Source organism: Rhipicephalus sanguineus, chromosome 11 (genome assembly GCF_013339695.2).
Source record: "Rhipicephalus sanguineus isolate Rsan-2018 chromosome 11, BIME_Rsan_1.4, whole genome shotgun sequence".
NCBI lineage: Eukaryota > Metazoa > Arthropoda > Arachnida > Ixodida > Ixodidae > Rhipicephalus > Rhipicephalus sanguineus.
The window spans coordinates 133,263,260-133,277,254 of NC_051186.1; the positions used below are offsets into that span (position 1 = coordinate 133,263,260).

The 13,995-nt window shown below is 50.0% G+C and overlaps 1 protein-coding gene across 1 annotated transcript; it reads right to left on the reverse strand.

Moving 5' to 3' along the window:
* Window positions 1-8,117: 8,117 nt before the first annotated feature.
* On the reverse strand, window positions 8,118-8,885 carry LOC119375432 (uncharacterized protein K02A2.6-like). Its single transcript, XM_037645609.2, has one exon. The coding sequence runs from the start codon at window positions 8,883-8,885 to the stop codon at window positions 8,118-8,120; it is 768 nt and encodes a 255-aa protein (XP_037501537.2).
* Window positions 8,886-13,995: the final 5,110 nt, after the last annotated feature.

Here is a 13,995-nt window from a genome sequence, read left to right on the forward strand (position 1 = left end):
GCCGCTGATTGCTCGTTCGCACCGTGTGTGCTGAATCGCCGTACGCCGCACGCCGGATCGGAGGCAAAAACGTACCATCTGTCTCGTCCTTAAACCAGCAGCTCGGACAATGACGCCAGCTCGGATGGTTGACCGCATTTGTCGATGTTTACCCGGCGGCTTCCCGCGCTGGTTGCACGGTGGCGCTACAGGCGCGCTGCTCCTGCTCCGAGATCGTCGATCCATTCGGTTGGTACGCTACCTCTCGCGCTCCGATTGCGGGCTGCCTCCGCATCTGCCGACTCCGAGCCAGAGGATCGGAGCGACCAACCGAATACGCCATTAGATTCCTTTTATGTACTTACATATAACCTGCTTCCGGCGATGTCAAATTCGTACTATATATGTACCTCGATGTGAGCTACATATTACTCACTTTATTTCACCTCAGGATTATCCAACACTATATTTTGATTAAAAAGTCAAATGTAACGTTGATGTAACAACACGTTCCAATTTTGGAAATGTAACTGGAACGCGTTACTTTCGCGTTAGGGGAACTTGTAACGGGAACTCGTTTGAAAATTCGGAAGGAACGAGGAACGAGCTGTCGTTCCTGTTTTAGAGGAACGTGTACAACACTGTCTGGCAGCGTGTCATCTCAGGAGTGCTTCCGCTTCCACAGGTCTTGTAAAATTAGCTTCCCTTTCACGGTGAAGGGGGAAAGATAACCGAGCGGATCGTAAACTCTAGCTACTGTTTGAAGGATCGTGCGCTTGGTGGCCGGACTGTTTGTGGCAAAGGAGGCTGCGTTGCGCACTGTCAATGCGATGGTCAGGGTTGCCAATGGTGGCTACTTTTCGCCAAATTGGCGAATTTGAGAGGCCCGGGGCGACCTAAAATTATGAATGGCGACATGGCGAATATTTGGTGATTTTCGGCTTAGGTCTCCACTGAGTTATGTATCCTAAGTTCAGTGTCTTTCCAATGAATGAGCGGCAACATTCCCTGTATTTTTCTTGGTTTTAAAGCCACGAGTAGAACGTGCACATTACGCGTCATTCGGTATGTCCGTCCTGTAACTCGTGTGTATCTCCTCAATTCATCTAAATGCAGCAGGTACTCGAATGTCCCCCAGCGACATTTTAGCAAAATGTAAGTCAGCGGACTGCCTCGGAAACCGCGAGGGGGCAGTGTTTGACTATAAGTTTATGGCTTTATAGGTGGTTTAAGCTTCTCTAAAGTTTCGCTTCTCAAGGGGCTAGACGGCGGGTTGGCCGCGTGTTCCAACAATTTGTTCCGCCAAAGCTCCAACTGTTCTGAATAGCTTGGCGACTTATTCACTGTTGCAGTACCCCCAATTTAGCTTATTTATCGAGGCATTTTCCACTGTTCTCGGTGAGCGTGTGCAATGAAAACAATTGCTATTAACATTCTACATTGTCTACCTCTTCATTATTAACGCATCGGATTGACACGTGTAGATATAAGTGACTATAAGAAAGGGTCGGTGGCGTCCTTTATCATATCAGTTCACACTTAAAAAGTGTAAGTCTCACTAATGATCGGTTCCAGCAAGAATTTTGTCGTGTTACCGTCAATGAACCTTTTAATCCTTTTAATTCATATAAGGGTACGTAAAGCTGTCTACAAACAGCGCTTTCACGGTTTTCGCCCAAGGTTTACCACACCTTTACCTTTGAAACGAGACGACAGGGATGGAAGGATATCATGAGCGCTTCATTCATTCACCCTTGCGCCACCACGCACATCTTGCGGCTAGTCGGAGAAGCAGCACCATGCACTCCCATGGTGAAGCGGGCGATACAACTGGTATTGAGAAAGGTCAATACAATTTAAGGGTCTTGGATGGTACTGTATTCTACCGGGCTATACGTGAGTGGAAAGTTTTATTACTATGTATGCCGCACATATCTAGGATGGCGACTTTTTTGGCGAAATTTGTAAAAAAAATGGCGACTTTTGGCGACTTTTTGCTAGTGGTTTGGCGACATTTTCTCGAAAGTCAGTGGCAACCCTGGCGATGGTATCGCCTTTACGCTCCCACGGCACGCCCAAAACCTTCATGAGATGGCCATTTCCTGTTTCAGTCTCAATGGCCACGTTATCTTGGATAAACTGTTGCTTTAGCAGGTCGGAGTTTGATGCCCATTTCCGTGGCTTGGCATTTCCAAACGTTACCAATGAGAGCTCTTCCGTGCCAATGACTTTACACTGCAATCTCTTGGAAACATCGGTGTGGATTAAAGAACGCTGGCTGCCGCTGTCAAGCATCACACGCACCAGGAGCTGTCGCGGTCCGCTCTCCGCCCAAACACGGCCCGTGTGAAGCAGCACGGACTTGGCTTCTGTAGCGCCGGTTGACGCCGTAGTTACCGTCCGTGAGGTAGAGCCGGACGAGCCGCCCGGTACTGTTGGTGTAGGAGCAGCGGTCGTGGTGACGGCTCGTGACAGCTCGCAAAGGACCGTTAGGTGTCGGCGTTGGCACTTGTTGCACGTAAGGTTCAGGGAGACTCTGCAAAACCGTGCGACATGATTGCGCATTCCGCACTTGTAACAGCACCGAGCGTTAAGCAACCTGGCCCGTTTCTCGTCGGCGGATAAGTCGACCGTGCACTCTGCCAGGCTGTGACCTCGGCTGTCGCACAGTACACAAGGCGTGCGCTGCTGTAGGGATTCCGTCGCCGCTAGCGCGGATGCCGATGGAATACCCTGTGAAGATCTTGTCGGCGAGTTCATGTCACCAGGTCCCGTGATCGAGTTGTGCGTATACGATGACGCCGATTCTTGCTTCCCTTCCTCACGCACTTCAACCTGTATTTTCAGGATGGCTAAAATATCGGTCGCCTTGTGCGTTCTCGCTTTAGGGGGTGTGGGCTCTGCTGATGCATTAGTACCGCGCGTGCTCTCCTCCTTCTTCTTCTGTCGGTACATTATCGCCAAGTCTTCTGGCAAGCACCTCATTAGCACCCGATGCAGCACCACAGTGTGCTGCTCAGGTGGTACACCAAAACCTTGGAGCGCACTTACGCGGAAACGCACAGTGTCATGCAGCACCCGAAGCTTCTCCCTTTCCTTGGAACTCCTCACGGGCGACAATGCAAGAAGCTGGTCGATGTGCTCGTTGACTAGTAATTCTTGTCGACCGAAGCGGTCTTTCAGTGTGGTCACGGCAATTTCATAGTTGTTATCAGCCAGCCTGATGCCTTCGATAGCTCGCTTGGCCGCTCCCGTCAAGTACGTCAGCAAATACTTAAATTTCTCGATGGGCGGCAACTCGGTGTCCTCGTGAATCGTAGCGCTGTAATGGTCCCAGAATTCTTGCCACTGACGTAACTCTCCAGCATACGTCGGGACCTGAAGCGTTGGAAGCGCGACCGACCGATAGCGTGGCGTACTGACGGGTCCTGGCGGCGCCCCAGCAGATCCGATGTTGCTCTGGGTGGCTGCTACCCGGTCGTCATTGGGTTCACTCCTAGACGGGCCGCTGAGACCGGTCGCCTGTTGACGCTGTGACAGGAAGAACTGCGCATCAGCAATCGCGTACAGAATCTTCTCGTGGTAGTCGTTTGCGCCCTCGACTTCTCCTTCAATAGCCTCGTCTTCCGTGAGATCGAGAATGTCCTTGTCTAGCTGGCGGAGCTCAGCTTCTTTCGTCTTTAAAACAGCGACTTGCCTATTGACCTCACGCGCCTCGGTGTTGGGGTCCTGCAGCAGTCCTGTCAAGAGCGTAATATTCCGGGAGACGCTGGCCCTGACAGTTCCACGCACCTTCCGAAGACGCTCGGTCGAAGACATTGTTGTCCAGCACTGACCAGTTCCCGGGTTTAACGGCACCAAAAATTACACCATCTCCCGCTAAAGGGGACCATGAGGCAATGCGAAGCCGGAGCACTTGCACGATCGCGTTCCGTTGGCGTTCGTTGGGCATGCTACCGACCTCGCGTCGTGCAACGCGATGAGAAACGCTACGCGCGTCTTGTCAATTCTCTCTAGCCTGGCCGTTAATTCTCACAGGGCGAGCGGGGAACGCGGTCGACAGGCGGGCGAGAGGGAGGCAGCGTAGGAGAGGACAGAGAAGGGGAGGGGACGTGCATGCGCTCGAGCTCATCGCGGCGTTGCGCAGGAGAGAATTTCGGCATGTCTAGCCCGCGTTTCAGAGGAAGAGTGGAAAGGGGGAGGGGAGAGAGGTATGGGAGAGGGGAAGGGGAGAGGGAAAGTGGAGAGGGGAAGGGGAGAGGAGAAGGGGAGAGGGTGAGTGGTGAGGAGGTGTGTGGAGAGGGTATGCGCATGCGCAGTAAGGGTAGTCACGCCGCACACCACCACCACCACCACCACCACCGGATTGAGCTCCGCCTTAAGATACTTCGCATCTAAAAATGTAAATAACGAGGATCCGTGGTCGTTGATCTGGAACACGTCTTTTCTTCATGAAGGCTAGCTCCGAATCTACTTCGTTCTCCTCTTCGTTTTTGACCCTGTACCCACCCTCAAGACTATGCCCCACTATTCTATTTTCAACACTCAGCACAGTAGCGTAGCCAGAAATTTTTCTCAAGGGGGGGGGGTGTCACCATACTTTATGTATTATGTTCGTGCGTGCATATTACACATGCCACCCCTCCCCCCCCCCCCCCTTCCCCCAGCTACGCCACTGGCTACGCAGTTCGTGAAGAGAATAGACTTTTGGTACAGTGAACTTTTAGGCTAGTTGTTCGGTACATTCAATGCAGCCATAGCGTTGAAAACACAGGGACCAAGGAAGAGGAGGACGTACGCTACTCACATCTGATTTTCATTTCTGAAACGTGTTGTACTCATACCATATTTGATGATAGCAAAAACTGTATCGAAAGTGCAAGCCAGCATCATCCAGATATGTGATTTTCCTTTGCCCTCAGAGTAATCGAGGGGGCGCTAACACAGTTGGCACGTTCTTTTGCAGTTAGGCTGGCCTCAACTATCTCCCGAGTATCCTTATCAATGTTCCTATACAAAACTACACATTCATCAAACAGAGGTAGACAAACAGACATCAAACAGAGGCAGTCGTTGCAATGCACTGGCATGCATAGGCGTATCTACCGGGGGGAAAAGGGGGCGCTAGCCCCCTGCCCCCCACTGAGAAATGTTAGGGGGGCGGAGCCGCCCCCCCCCCCCCCCCCACTTTCGACAGTATTAATTGTCGGCTGCGGACTGCAAAACTAACAAGTCAGGCAAAGTTTTACTTGAACGCAGCAATAGCGCAATTATGTAATAAAATTTGTTCTATGATTCTGCTGTGACGACTGTCCTCCGTGAGTCATGACCACGTACTGTAGGCTACCTGCGGTGCGGGCTGCCTATTCCACGCTTGCGCGCCTTGCGCTCGAGCATTGCAGAGTAAGCTATCGCTCATCAGGGGCTCTATAAAATTACAGCAATTTGTCATGATTTTAGTTTGTTCTGCCTGGCCCGATATTTAAGTAATCGGCGACGCAAATATGGGCGGGAACCAGTAAACGTTTTATAGCCCGATCAAACGCTCTCCTTTTTCAGGAAATTCAGTTTCTTTCTTTGAAAGTGAATAGCATCGCCACTGCTCCATATCCAAGCTGCTGTTAGTTGATGAATGTGCAGAAGTGTCCAGTATTTTAGTTGTGCCTAGCCAGGACAGCTAAAATAGATTCCCACTTTAGTCACCGATTAGCGTGCTTCCCTTTGCTTATCATATGGTATCCTGTAGCGATCGCGGCGGCTTGTAACAAGTCAGTGGACTCGAGCACATTGAGAAGCTCAGCTTTCAAGTTTGCCGCGTTACTTGATCTACCTCACCAGGGATATGATCAGCGTCCACAATTTTCTGGACTAAGAAGGCTGCCTACGTGCAAAGGATTGTGTCTGTTACTAATAATGTTCATTTCTCTCTCTACCTCTCTGTCAGCAACGGTGAGTTCACAGAGAGTTGTACACGCGCAAAAACAGCTCAACATCATTACACAACATTATACCACAACTGAAAGTATCTATTATACACAATTACACATATGAATCCATCTCGCCCGCTGCTATAAGCAGCCTCTGCCAATGTGATTGGCGGGCAGCCTTCTTAAATTACGTTCAGAAAGAGACACTGTCTGGCTATTCCGAAAAAAAAAAGAGTTATTGTTCGGCACAGTAATGTGCTGCTTATTGTGCACACTTCATTTTAACGCCGCGAGTTTTCGCAGACTTGCGACGTCGCGTAACAGGGGAGCGATTTCATGGCACATTGAACATTTTTGACGAATAGCGAAGAACCAATGATAAACAATACGCCGTATTGAAAATAGTTCACAATTATTATGTGCATTAGCGCTAGCTGTTGGGCCAGTTGGTGCATTATGAACTTGAAAACGGGGTACCAGCGAAAACGCACAAACGCGTACACAAGAAGAAGGCGTTACACACGGACGAACGCTGGACTTTCAACTGTGCTTTATTGGAAATTGCATTGCCGCACAGGACTTCTCACGCATGCGCATTGCCGTCACTTCCCACGACACGCGACACTTCACTTCAAACTTATTTTTCCGCTAAGTAGGCACTCTCTTTCGACGTCAGAGACAAGGACGTATCGCTGACACAATTATATTTATGATTTACAATATGAAATGCTTCTAAAATTTTCCGCTCGTATCTTGTCTTTCCCTTACCCCAAATGGTCACGCGATCAAACCCCGGCTTACTTGATTTGCACTTCGTGCAACTGCGGCAATGAACAGCCATATTGCTTCCTGAGTCCGCGCTCAACTCGGCACTTGGGTCTCGGGACTCGTACGTCCTTGTCTCGGACGTCGAAAGAGCTTAGCGGAAAAGTAAGTCCGATGAAATAAGGCCGCCGGTCCGATGAACCGCGCGCCGTTCACGCGTCGCCGCCGGTGATCTTGGGTTTGGCGCACATGTCTAGGTGGAACTTGCTTTGATCTTTTATTATAATGCATTCACGTCCCAAGACAACGATATTATGATTATGAGGGATGCCCTAGTGGAGGGCTCCGGAAATTTCGACCACCTGGGGTTCTTTAACGTGAACCTAAATCTAAGTACACGGGCCTAAAGCATATTCGCCTCCCCCGAAAACGCGGCCGCCGCGACCGGGATTCGATCCCGCGACCTTCGGGTCAGCAGTCGAGCGCCATAACCACTACACCATCGTGGCGGGTGGCTTTGAGTTTTGCAAAGCACCTTGTCAATCACAAAATTTTACTCACTAAGCTGCAAGCTTACGGTATCTGTGGTATAGCCTTACAGCTTTTTAGATCCTACTTATCGCATCGTAAAGAAGTAGCTGACAGTGTTTGTTGGTTGTACATACGCAAGATAAACAGCGCAAAAAAGCACGGCGACGGAAAGAAAACACACAGGACGTGAGCACGGAACGGCAACAGAGTTCGTAATAGCAAAGATGGCTTCCTGGCACTGCATGTGAGCACGCGTAGGTTGCGCTCCACAGTTTCAGGGGACCACAGTTGTGGATAAGATTAGATAAAGGATGTGCAAGCGCGCATAAGCAGCGAGGCTGCTCAGATGGTGCGAGGAAGGAGCGACTGCGTGAGCAAACCATCGATTGCACTCTCTGACAGAGAGCTCTGTGTCTTAGAATGCGGGAGTTTGCGCAGCGGGCCACGGTGAATGTTTATGTTTTTTGGCGGTTTCCTGTCACTGCAATTTTTTCTCTTCTTCCTGTTCTTTTTTCTTATTGGTACCGCAAGTACTTATACATGATGCTGTCATGTCAATAAAAGTTTCAGTTGGAAGTCAGCGCTTGTCCTGCGTGCTTTCTTTCCGTCGCCGTATATCGCATCGAGCACAATATGTAGAGCTAGGAAAAGTCCAGTTTTCAGGCTGTAAGAGTAATAATAACAATTGTGTTTCGTCGGGCGTGGAAACCGCCGCCGAAGGAAGAATGCGGGAGCAGAACTGAACGTGGTTTATTCCATGCCAGCGCGCATTGGAATGCGGCTTCGCGGCCGCATGTCTGGGTTTATATAGTGAACGGTCGCGATAGTCAGCCGCTGTTATCGCTCTATGGGCGATGATAACATAACACTCCTCCCCTTTTATTTAGAGGGTGAATTTGTATCCTTATACAATATTTAAAAACGGGCTTCGTATCGATCAGGTGGACGGCGTTGTCTTGACGGGTAGCGCCTTTCCGGTGCGGGTGTCTCCGATGGAGGAGCGGGCGCTGGAGGGCCAGCCTCCATGGGAACAGGCTCTTCCGACGTTGACTGGTCACCAGCCTGGCTTTGAGGGAGGGCCAGGAACCCCTCCGTGAAGTCTGGCTCCGATGCCCTTGGTGTCACCACAGTGCCCGTGCTTGCGAGCAGCTGGTCGAGATGTCGGCGCCAGATGAACTTGCCTCTGGGTGTAGTGACTATGACTTTATAAGAGACTGGGCCAGTCTTCTTTAGCACGGTTCCACGAACCCACTTGGGTGAGCCTCTGTAATTGCGAACTAGAACGCTGTCATTAATACAAAAACAGTTTCTGTTGCTCTTCCGCTGCTGTATTTGGGTGAATTGACTGTGCATCACCTTCCCCTCCACTGTAGGCTTCATGGCATCCAGTCTGGTGCGCAATCTCCTACCCATCAACAGGTTAGCTGGAGCTTCTCCAGTCGTAGGATGAGGCGTGTTTCGGTATGCCAATAAAAAGTTGTGAAGTGTTTCTTCGACAGACTCACCGGGCGGTGACTTGCGCAGAGCAGACTTCAACGTTTGCACGAACCGCTCCGCCAGGCCATTTGTGCTTGGATGATAAGGGGCGCTCACGACATGTCTGGCCCCAACGTCCCGCATAAACGCCTTGAACTCTTCGGACACCAGTTGTGGTCCATTGTCGGACACCACCGTCTCCGGCATTCCGAATCTGCAGAAAAGTTCGCGCAAGCAGGCAACAGTACGCGCGGACGTTGTGCTTCGCATAATGAACACTTCCGGCCACTTTGAGTGGGCATCTACCACCACCAAAAACATAGTTCCCCGGAAAGGGCCCGCAAAATCCAAGTGAATTCGCCTCCATGGTGCGGTCGGCCATGCCCAGGGATGCAGAGGTGCCTTACATGGATCATTCCGTTGTTCCTGGCAGGCTTGGCAACTTCGTACCTTTGTCTCTAAATCTGCATCAATTGACGGCCACCACACGTAGCTGCGAGCTAACTCCTTGCTCCGCACAATGCCGGGATGGCCTAAGTGCAGTTTTTCGAGCACTCATTCCCGAAGGGGGGACGGGATAACAACCCTGAGGCCATACATGAGGCACCCTTGATGCACGCTGATCTGCAAACGTCGGTCGAGAAATGGTTTTAAGCTCGCATCGCGCAAGTGCAATGGCCAGCCATTGCACTTGCTTGTAATGCTTGTAAGCTGGAGCACTTTACTGAGCACCGGATCACGTGCCGTAGCGCGTGCAATTTCTTTGGCGGACACAGGCATAGAGTCGAGGCGCAAGACATAAAACGATTCCTCGTCTTCGGATGTGCTGTCTTCAGGTCCCTGGAGCGGGAACCTTGAAAAAAAGTCTGCTTCTGCGTTGTCACTGGATTTTTTGTACACGAGCGAGTACTTGTAAGCTGACATGTGACGGCCGATTGCTGTAAACGTGCTGCTGCAATGGGTGGAATGCCTGTTTTTTGTCCCAAGATTGTTTGCAACGGCTTGTGATCCGTAATCAACGTGAAACATCTTCCATAGATGTAGAAATGAAACTTTTTGACGGCAAAGATAATGGCCAGCGCTTCTTTTTCTAGCTGACTGTACTTTTTTTCGGCGTCAGTTAATGTGCGCGACGCATAAAACACAGGGCGAGAGCTTCCATCTTCAGTTACATGCGAAAGTACTGCGCCCACACCGTACTGGGAAGCGTCACATGCCACTTGCAAAGGTTTACCTGGGTCTTAATGCGCCAGGATCGAGGATGACGCCAACGAATTCTTGATTTCCTCGAACGCCACTTGACGCGATTCATCCCAGAGCCATGACTGGTCGCGACTCAGCAGATTGTAAAGTGAACTCGCCAGAGTAGACAATCGAGGCACAAACTTCCCATAGTAATTTGCGATCCCCAGAAACGATTGCAGTTGTTGCTTGCTTGTGGGTGCGGAAGCTTTCATGAGCGCTTCTATCTTGTCTGGCGTTGTACTGACCCCTGCCGCACTGATAACATGACCCAGATACTGCAATTCTGTTTGGAAAAACGAACACTTTTCTTTCTTTACTCGAACACCGCGGTCATTCAACCGCTTCAGAACCGCTTCGAGGTTTGCGAAATGTTCGTCCGGTATCTTGCCGGTAATGAGAACGTCATCCAAGTAGCAGCTGACACCTTTTAGGTCCTTCAACATTGTGTCCATAATTCTTTGGAAAATGGAAGGTGCCGAAGAAACCCCGAACGGCAGTCTGTTTACGGAAAAAAGGCCTTTATGAGTATTTAGTGTCAAGTACTTTCGGGACGACTCCGACATAACTACCTGTTGATATGCTCGATTGAGGTCAATCTTCGAAAATTCTTGGCCCCCTGCGAGTGCCGCGAACTCGTCCACTCTTGGAAGCGGATATCGGTCAGTTTCAAGACAAGGATTTAGAGTGGTCTTGTAATCGCCGCCTAGTCTTATGCCACCGTCCTTTTTGACCACTGGCACAACCGGCGTGGCGTAGTCACTTGTCACGACTGGTGCAATGACTCCCATGTCTTCTAACTTCTTAAGCTCAGCCTCGACTGCCGGTTGCAATGCAAAGGGCATACTTCTTGCCTTCAAAAATTTTGGCACGCTACCTTCTTTCAGCAACAACTTCACTCTTTCTTCTGTAATCGTCCCCAGTTCGTCTTTAAACAAACTCTTGTATTTGTCTAGAAGAGCGCGTAGTCTGGTACATGCAGAATTTTCCAAACTGGGAATAGCGTTGAGCTTGAAAATACGGCTCCAGTCGAGTCGGATGGCGCGCAACCATTGCCGACCTAGCAGAGGCGGTCTCTCGTGATGTAAAGAGGCAGCTGGGCCCTCTGCTCTCCGTACTGCACGGCCACGTGGGCAACTCCGACAGGCTGGATGATGGCTCCCTCGAACGACCGCAGCTTCAGCGTCGTTGGCATGACCTTGGTTGAGGGAAACATTTCACGAAACTGATTCAAATACATCACGGTCACAGTAGCCCCAGTATCCAACTCCATTTCCAGAGGTAGGTCTTGTACTTGAATTGAAATTTTTATCGGCTCTAGACCAGGCGAAAAAATTTCCTTCATGCTAACAGAAGCTTGAACGGGACGCAATATTTTCATCGCGTTTCGGCGTGCTCCCTTCGTCGTTTTCTGCTTGTTAGCTTGGCACGCTCTTTGAATGTGTCCTTTCTTATCACATTTGAAACAGGTGGCAGCGATGTGCGGGCACGGTCTGCTTGCATGCTTCGCAGACCCACAGCGGTAGCATTTTCCTTGTGTCATATCAGTTGCCCCAACCGCTTCGACTTTGTGAACGTCTGGTACGCTTGATTCTGAAGCGTGCGCTTCGGCCACGCTCTTTTTAGCTGCTTCCATGGCTAGCGCTCGTTCTACGGCTTTCTGGAATGTTAGCTTGTTATCCTCCGTAAATAACACGCGCTGTATATCTTCTCGGCACAGACCACAGACAAAACGATCCCGCAGTGACTGATCGAGGGATTCAAATTCGCATGTCTGTGCCGATTTCCGCAACTGCGCAACATATTCCGAAATTGATTCAGTCTCAAGTTGCGATCTTCTGTGAAATTTTGAACGTTCGCTAATGACCGACGGCTTCGGTGACAAATGATCACCAAGAAGTTTCTTTAACAACTCGAAACCTTTAGCTGACGGCAATTCCGGCGCGGTCAATGACTTGAGTAGACTAAGTCTTTGGGCCTATGAGGCTCAAAAAAGCGTGTACCTTGTCGTCATCGGGGATGCGGTTGACCTGAAGAAATGATGACAAGCGTTCCTCGAACGACGGCCAGTCGCTTGTAGACTCGTCGAACGGCTCGATGTGTCCCAGTCGACCCACGACCTGCGTCACTAACCCGCCGCCGCCGGACCGTCCATTTCCATGTCAGCTTGCCGCAGAATTAATTGGTCAAGATCCCATCTTCGTCGCCAATGTCGTGTTTCGTCGGGCGTGGAAACCGCCGCCAAAGGAAGAATGCGGGAGCAGAACTGAACGTGGTTTATTCCATGCCAGCGCGCATTGGAATGCGGCTTCGCGGCCGCATGTCTGGGTTTATATAATGAACGGTCGCGATAGTCGAGCCGCTGTTATCGCTCTATGGGCGATGATAACTTAACAATAATTGTTGCGGTTTAACGTCCCAGAACCACGATATGATTATGAGAGACGCCGTAGTAGAGGGCTCCGGAAATTTTGACCACCTGGGGTTCTTTAACGTGCAGCTAAATATATGTACACGGGCCTCTAGCATTTTCGCCTCCATCGAAAATGCAGCCGCCGCGGCCGGGATTCGATCCCGCGACCTGCGGGTCAGCACTCGAGCACCTTAACCTCTAGACCACCGCGGCGGGTATGTAAGAGTCGGAGTATCCTTGGGCCACTCCTGTTCATTTAAACGACATGCCAAACAGTTCAGGCAAAATTTATTTCCTGTGCTGATGACGCAGCAGTGTTTTATCTCCAGCTACATCAGGGGCTGAAAAGTTTCTAGGGAACAGAACGCTAAGAGAATTTAAACAGTGGGTTGATGCAAACTGTTTGCGAATAAATGCCAACAAAACAAAAGTCATGGTTTATATGCAAAGCGGCAAAAAACTACGAAGTTCAATAAAAATAAAGATAGGTACAGATGATTTAGAAATTGTTACCACGGTCTCCAGATTAGGTGTAACATTTTCTAAATACTTAAGTTGGAACGATCATATCGAACACCTCAGTAAAATGCTCTCCTCTGCTGTGGAAACGATAGCTCGTTTGAAATCTTTTCTTACAGTTAAAACTTTACAGTGCTGTAGTATTTTCAGTTGTGCAATACTGCAACCGTGTTTGGGGCACCACTACCAAGGTAAATCTTATGAAATTGCATTCGCTCCAAAACAGGAAAAAAAAAAGAGTTATGCTCCATCTGCTCCATCAAGGAGCCGTGCGATTTATTAATGTACAGTGGTCAGCAAGCTTAACTCGAACGTTCCGCAGCGTGTCCTGAAACGGTTCTATTGACTTCAGCGCAGCGTAGCTTTGGATTCTGTTGCCGAGATGTTGCCAATGCATGCCGACATACTATCTAAGCATACCGAGGTATTATCTCGGCAACAGCGCCCAGCGCTTCGCGGCTGGCATCAGTTAAACCAGTCCAGGCAACGCTACGAAGCGTTCGAGTTAAGCTTGCTGACGACTGTACAGGCAGGGACAAGCGCTGTACCAGGTAATGGAGCAGAGGCGTCACTCAAGGAAAGAAAGGGGCTCAAGGTAGGCGTCATATATGTCAGCTGCACTTTGTTGCACACGTATAGAACACCGTTCAAATGAACCGCGCGTAAAAATACATCCAGAATTTTATCGCAGCATTGGCGAGATTACTTGCTGTGCCTGCATCAATGCGCAGTAAGACCACGCTCCATCTGTGCCTTCATCAATACACTGCAGTTAGAACGGAAGAGCCATTGCACACTGTGAAGGCCCGGTATTCAACTACCTACGGGATAGGTCCACGCTCGCCTATTTTTATTATGGCCGCATAGACACGAACAAGTGACGGAACCCTAGCTACGACAACATATACACCTTCGCCGAAAAAGCGATTATTTCCTTATTTACACACACCCTTTCGGCTCTGAAGGGGTTATACGACTGTCCCGACTCGGGTCAGAGGCACAAGCTCCTCCCAAGATATGTCACGGGGTTGGGCTCCTGGTGTACGTGTGGCATACTTTTCTTCTTCTTCTGGCACGACGCACTTGGGACATAAACTAGTAGTGGGTAGTCTGCTGTGGAGAAAGAAGAAGTAGTTGGAACAA

What these genes read in the sequence shown, in the direction of transcription:
- LOC119375432 (XM_037645609.2), bottom strand. Translation starts at nt 8,885, where the DNA reads ATGCCGGAGACGGTGGTGTCCGACAATGGACCACAACTGGTGTCCGAA.